At 41.7% G+C, this 7,500-nt stretch overlaps 1 protein-coding gene across 2 annotated transcripts in view; it reads right to left on the bottom strand.

The window, feature by feature from the left end:
* Positions 1 to 7,500, bottom strand: part of slc4a7 (solute carrier family 4 member 7) — a 97,205-nt gene that overhangs the window by 2,718 nt on the left and 86,987 nt on the right. For both annotated transcript variants that reach the window (XM_028579768.1, XM_028579767.1), the window contains exons 22-24: positions 5,689 to 5,820; positions 2,824 to 2,912; positions 2,361 to 2,468 (exon numbers count right to left, since the gene is read on the bottom strand). In XM_028579768.1, the coding sequence (XP_028435569.1) occupies positions 2,361 to 2,468; positions 2,824 to 2,912; positions 5,689 to 5,820 (329 nt within the window). The remainder of the gene's footprint in view (positions 1 to 2,360; positions 2,469 to 2,823; positions 2,913 to 5,688; positions 5,821 to 7,500) is intronic.

Here is a 7,500-nt window from a genome sequence, read left to right as displayed (position 1 = left end):
TCTGTAGCTAAAACAGACACCTGAACACAGGGTGAATAGAGGAGCTGCAGCAATTTGCAGTACAACAAAAATATGGTGTTTTTTGAGAATTAAACCATGTAAAACTATTCTGGTACAACCTCAAAATACAACTATGAACCTGAAAATGAGCATAACATGGGTGCTTTAACTAGAGATAGCTAGCTAGCTAGCTTGGTTGGTTGGCTACAACTTTGGGGAGAAAAAAGCAACAGAAAACGTACAAAAAATTGTCAAAAAAAAAAAAAAAAAAAACTTCAAAAAGGAGACAAAGTGGCCGGGTCAGAGGGTCCAGGGTTCTAGTCTGCCGATTTTCCTGCATGTCCCCCCCCTTCCTCACTTAGCTGTCCTATCAATTTAAGGCGGAAAACCCCCAAAAAGTTCTTTCTTTTTATATAAAAGAAAGAAAAAGGAGACAAAAAAGTCAAAACGTTTAAAGAGAAACAGTCAGATATAATGCAGGTTTAAGGAGTCTCCCCTGAGAAGCCCCTGACTGCAGACCCGCAGACCTCAATGTGGGCGGAGTTAAATGTTTAACCCCGCTGTCACTACCATAAACAGCATATAAGGTCACTGCCCGATGTGAGTCGAGTGCAGATGTGAATTGCGCAGGCGTCACTTTGCGACAAATAGCCTACAATATACTGTCTATGGTTTTGAGCTATCGTTAGCAATCAAACAATCACAGATAACTAAAACGTTTTGAAATGACTGCTAGCTAAGATGCTAACGGCGTTTTAAGCTAACGTTAGCAATCAAGTAGCCTCCTAGATGCTAACGGCGTTTTGAGCTAAAGTTAGCAATCAAGTAGCCTCCTAGATGCTAACGGCGTTTTAAGCTAACGTTAGCAATGAAACAATCATAGATGGCTAAAACGTTTTAGTTAGTTTAGCTAACAGCTAATTCAGCTAACCGCTAGCTGACAGCTAGATTCAGTCTAAAATAACGTTAAGTCAAACTTAATGGGAGAAGCAGACTACAGCTACATTAAGACTTTACAGTAATAACAATAAAGACAAGTGTTGAGTGATTGTATTTTAAATGAGCACAAATAAAGTAGAACTGACCTAACAGCTGTTATATACGTTAACGGTTATTTTCAAGTTTTATTTTGAGAGTCTTAAACTAACGTTAGCTTGCCTGTGAACAATGTTGGTGGGCGGGGTTAAACGTTTAACTCCACCCACATTGAGGTCTGCGGGTCTGCAGTCAGGGGTATATGTCGCCCCCTGCAGGAATTCAGATATAATGCAGGTTTAAGGAGTCTCCCCCTGCAGGAATTCAGATATAATGCAGGTTTAAGGAGTCTCCCCCTGCTGGTAGTCAGATATAATGCAGGTTTAAGGAGTCTCCCCCTGCTGGTAGTCAGATATAATGCAGGTTTAAGGAGTCTCCCCCTGCTGGTAGTCAGATATAATGCAGGTTTAAGGAGTCTCCCCCTGCTGGTAGTCAGATATAATGCAGGTTTAAGGAGTCTCCCCTGCTGGTAGTCAGATATAATGCAGGTTTAAGGAGTCTCCCCCTGCTGGTAGTCAGATATAATGCAGGTTTAAGGAGTCTCCCCTGCTGGTAGTCAGATATAATGCAGGTTTAAGGAGTCTCCCCTGCTGGTAGTCAGATATAATGCAGGTTTAAGGAGTCTCCCCTGCTGGTAGTCAGATATAATCCAGGTTTAAGGAGTCTCTCCCTGCTGGTAGTCAGATATAATGCAGGTTTAAGGAGTCTCCTCCTGCTGGTAGTCAGATATAATGCAGGTTTAAGGAGTCTCCCCCTGCTGGTAGTCAGATATAATGCAGGTTTAAGGAGTCTCCCCCTGCTGGTAGTCAGATATAATGCAGGTTTAAGGAGTCTCCCCCTGCTGGTAGTCAGATATAATCCAGGTTTAAGGAGTCTCTCCCTGCTGGTAGTCAGATATAATGCAGGTTTAAGGAGTCTCCTCCTGCTGGTAGTCAGATATAATGCAGGTTTAAGGAGTCTCCCCCTATTGGTAGTCAGATATAATGCAGGTTTATGGGGTCTGTCACTACCCGATGTGAGTTGCGCATGCAACGGTTTACGGGATAACGTGTCATACTGAAATTTGTGAAATCCGTAAAATAATAAACTTTTCTCTTTACAAACAATAACAGAAGATGGAAATCATTTCAAAAACGTTGTCGCTATCTATGACTGTTTGATTGCTAACGTTAGCACAAAAAGCTGTTAGCATCTTGCGACTCACATCGGGCAGTGACAGAGTCTCCCCCTGCTGGAAGCACAAACCCTTCCTCAGAGTGTTTTATATATGAGGATTTTATATATGATTCATTATAAGGATTTTATATAAAGATGTGGTTTTTTACCCGTTGCTGCGTTTCAGAGCTTTGCTGCCATCATTGTTCATGGAAACAGATTTCCAAATGCCACTTTTGGCCATTTCATCTGAGATGTTCACTTCTGATGGGTCCAAGCTACACACACACACACACACACACACACACACACACACACACACACACACACACACACACACACACACACACACACACACAGAGACAGACACACACACACAGAGAGAGACAGACACACACACACAGAGACACACACACACACACACACACACACACACACACACACACACACACACACACACACACACACACACGAGGAAACATAAACACATTGAATTAAGTGTCAAAAACATTGGAAAAAGCAACAATTTTTGAAAAAAAAAATAACAAAACAATGAAAAACAGCTGAAATTGCCCGAGGCCAGCTGATTGGTTGGTTGTCTCTGTCCCAGTGTGGTGATGCGTGCTGACTCACCGTCCCTTCAGGGTTTTGATCGGGAAGTTCAGGTTTCCTCCGTCGAACGGTGGATCGTCCTCCACTTCCTCCAGCATCCTCCGAGCATCCTGGAAAAAACACACACACACACACACACACACACACACACACACACACACACACACACACACACACACACACACACACACACACACACACACGTTGGACAAATGATGTTAAAAAATGTATAAATGACTCATTCTTGACAAAAGGCAAAAGAGGTTTGTGCATGCGTACATTAAAATAATGTTGGGCTGTAAATGGGTTCAGGATTTTAAAAAGCTGTCAATCAAAATCTACTTGTCGGGCTTGGGCCGAATTATGTCGGGCGCAACTTTTAAGGCCCGATTACAGCTCTAATCTACAGTTTACAGCAACTGCAATATAGACACAGCAATATACAGCTGTGCATCATCAGCATACCATGTGGCAACGTGTAAATATAAAAAGGTCCCATGGCATGGAAATGTCACTTTATGAGGTTTTTTAACATTAATGTGAGATCCCTGGCTCTAGTGGCTGTAATTCTGCACCAAGGCTGAATTTCAGGAAAGAGAGTTCAGATACAGTATTAGGGGACCACTAAGGTCTATATAAAAGAGACTTCAGATACAGTATTAGGGGACCACTAAGGTCTATATAAAAGAGACTTCAGATACAGTATTAGGGGACCACTAAGGTCTATATAAAAGAGACTTCAGATACAGTATTAGGGGATCACTAAGGTCTATATAAAAGAGACTTCAGATACAGTATTAGGGGACCACTAAGGCCTATATAAAAGAGACTTCAGATACAGTATTAGGGGACCACTAAGGTCTATATAAAAGAGACTTCAGATACAGTATTAGGGGATCACTAAGGTCTATATAAAAGAGACTTCAGATACAGTATTAGGGGACCACTAAGGTCTATATAAAAGAGACTTCAGATACAGTATTAGGGGACCACTAAGGTCAATATAAAAGAGACTTCAGATACAGTATTAGGGGACCACTGAGGTCTATATAAAAGAGACTTCAGATACAGTATTAGAGGACCACTAAGGTATATATAAAAGAGACTTCAGATACAGTATTAGAGGACCACTAAGGTCTATATAAAAGAGACTTCAGATACAGTATTAGGGGACCACTAAGGTCTATATAAAAGAGACTTCAGATACAGCATTAGGGGACCACTAAGGTCTATATAAAAGAGACTTCAGATACAGTATTAGGGGACCACTAAGGTATATATAAAAGAGACTTCAGATACAGTATTAGAGGACCACTAAGGTCTATATAAAAGAGACTTCAGATACAGTATTAGGGGACCACTAAGGTCTATATAAAAGAGACTTCAGATACAGCATTAGAGGACCACTAAGGTCTATATAAAAGAGACTTCAGATACAGTATTAGGGGACCACTAAGGTCTATATAAAAGAGACTTCAGATACAGTATTAGGGGATCACTAAGGTCTATATAAAAGAGACTTCAGATACAGTATTAGGGGACCACTAAGGTCTATATAAAAGAGACTTCAGATACAGTATTAGGGGACCACTAAGGTCAATATAAAAGAGACTTCAGATACAGTATTAGGGGACCACTAAGGTCTATATAAAAGAGACTTCAGATACAGCATTAGAGGACCACTAAGGTCTATATAAAAGAGACTTCAGATACAGTATTAGGGGACCACTAAGGTCTATATAAAAGAGACTTCAGATACAGTATTAGGGGATCACTAAGGTCTATAAAAAAGAGACCACTAAGGTCTCAGATACAGTATTAGGGGACCACTAAGGTCTATATAAAAGAGACTTCAGATACAGTATTAGGGGACCACTAAGGTCTATATAAAAGAGACTTCAGATACAGTATTAGGGGACCACTGAGGTCTATATAAAAGAGACTTCAGATACAGTATTAGAGGACCACTAAGGTCTATATAAAAGAGACTTCAGATACAGTATTAGAGGACCACTAAGGTCTATATAAAAGAGACTTCAGATACAGTATTAGGGGACCACTAAGGTCTATATAAAAGAGACTTCAGATACAGCATTAGGGGACCACTAAGGTCTATATAAAAAGAGAGATACAGTCAGATACAGTATTATAAAAGACCACTAAGGGGACCACTATATATAAAAAGAGACTTCAGATACAGTATTAGAGGACCACTAAGGTCTATATAAAAGAGACTTCAGATACAGTATTAGGGGACCACTAAGGTCTATATAAAAGAGACTTCAGATACAGCATTAGAGGACCACTAAGGTCTATATAAAAGAGACTTCAGATACAGTATTAGGGGACCACTAAGGTATATATAAAAGAGACTTCAGATACAGTATTAGAGGACCACTAAGGTCTATATAAAAGAGACTTCAGATACAGTATTAGGGGACCACTAAGGTCTATATAAAAGAGACTTCAGATACAGCATTAGGGGACCACTAAGGTCTATATAAAAGAGACTTCAGATACAGTATTAGAGGACCACTAAGGTCTATATAAAAGAGACTTCAGATACAGTATTAGGGGACCACTAAGGTCTATATAAAAGAGACTTCAGATACAGTATTAGGGGACTACAGTTTAAAAAGGCAATCAACGCCTGCGCAATTCACATCTGCACTCGACTCACATCGGGCATTGACCTTATATGCTGTCTATGGTAGTGACAGCGGGGTTAAACGTTTAACTCCGCCCACATTGAGGTCTGCGGGTCTGCAGTCAGGGGCTTCTCGGGGGAGACTCCTTAAACCTGCATTATATCTGACGGTTTCTCTTTAAACGTTTGGACTTTTTTGTCTCTTTTTTTCTTTCTTTTAGATATAAAAGAGATTTCACCTCCTTCTCCTTCTTCTTCTTGTCGTCGTCCTTCTTCTTCTTGCTCTCCGGTATCAGGTCGTCCAGCCAGCTCAGCTCTCTCTTAGTGAAGCAGAAATCCAGAAGCTTCCGGATGAACACCAGCGCCAGAACCTGCAGCAACAACAGACCAGTTATTGGGTTTAAACTGGACCAGAACCTGCAGCAACAACAGACCAGTTATTAGGTTTAACCAGAACCTGCAGCAACAACAGACCAGTTATTAGGTTTAACCAGAACCTGCAGCAACAACAGACCAGTTATTGGGTTTAAACTGGACCAGAACCTGCAGCAACAACAGACCAGTTATTAGGTTTAACCAGAACCTGCAGCAACAACAGACCAGTTATTGGGTTTAAACTGGACCAGAACCTGCAGCAACAACAGACCAGTTATTGGGTTTAAACTGGGCCATAACCTGCAGCAACAATAGACCAGTTATTGGATTTAAACTGGACCAGAACTTGCAGCAACAATAGACCAGTTATTGGGTTTAAACTGGACCAGAACCTGCAGCAACAACAGACCAGTTATTGGGTTTAAACTGGACCAGAACCTGCAGCAACAACAGACCAGTTATTGGGTTTAAACTGGGCCATAACCTGCAGCAACAATAGACCAGTTATTGGGTTTAAACTGGACCAGAACCTGCAGCAACAACAGACCAGTTATTGGGTTTAAACTGGACCAGAACCTGCAGCAACAACAGACCAGTTATTGGGTTTAAACTGGGCCATAACCTGCAGCAACAATAGACCAGTTATTGGGTTTAAACTGGACCAGAACCTGCAGCAACAACAGACCAGTTATTGGGTTTAAACTGGGCCAGAACCTGCAGCAACAACAGACCAGTTATTGGGTTTAAACTGGGCCAGAACCTGCAGCAACAATAGACCAGTTATTGGGTTTAAACTGGGCCAGAACCTGCACCAACAACAGACCAGTTATTGGGTTTAAACTGGGCCAGAACCTGCAGCAACAACAGATTACCAGTTATTGGGTTTAAACTGGGCCATAACCTGCAGCAACAATAGACCAGTTATTGGGTTTAAACTGGGCCAGAACCTGCAGCAACAACAGATTACCAGTTATTGGGTTTAAACTGGGCCATAACCTGCAGCAACAATAGACCAGTTATTGGGTTTAAACTGGACCAGAACCTGCAGCAACAACAGACCAGTTATTGGGTTTAAACTGGGCCAGAACCTGCAGCAACAACAGACCAGTTATTGGGTTTAAACTGGGCCAGAACCTGCAGCAACAATAGACCAGTTATTGGGTTTAAACTGGGCCAGAACCTGCACCAACAACAGACCAGTTATTGGGTTTAAACTGGGCCAGAACCTGCAGCAACAATAGACCAGTTATTGGGTTTAAACTGGGCCAGAACCTGCAGCAACAATAGACCAGTTATTGGGTTTAAACTGGGCCAGAACCTGCACCAACAACAGACCAGTTATTGGGTTTAAACTGGGCCAGAACCTGCAGCAACAACAGATTACCAGTTATTGGGTTTAAACTGGGCCATAACCTGCAGCAACAACAGACCAGTTATTGGGTTTAAACTGGGCCAGAACCTGCAGCAACAACAGACCAGTTATTGGGTTTAAACTGGGCCAGAACCTGCACCAACAACAGACCAGTTATTGGGTTTAAACTGGACCAGAACCTGCACCAACAACAGACCAGTTATTGGGTTTAAACTGGGCCAGAACCTGCACCAACAACAGACCAGTTATTGGGTTTAAACTGGACCAGAACCTGCACCAACAACAGACCAGTTATTGGGTTTAA

Source organism: Perca flavescens, chromosome 6, assembly GCF_004354835.1.
Source record: "Perca flavescens isolate YP-PL-M2 chromosome 6, PFLA_1.0, whole genome shotgun sequence".
Lineage (NCBI taxonomy): Eukaryota > Metazoa > Chordata > Actinopteri > Perciformes > Percidae > Perca > Perca flavescens.
This window is presented reverse-complemented; position numbering and strand designations above follow the sequence as displayed.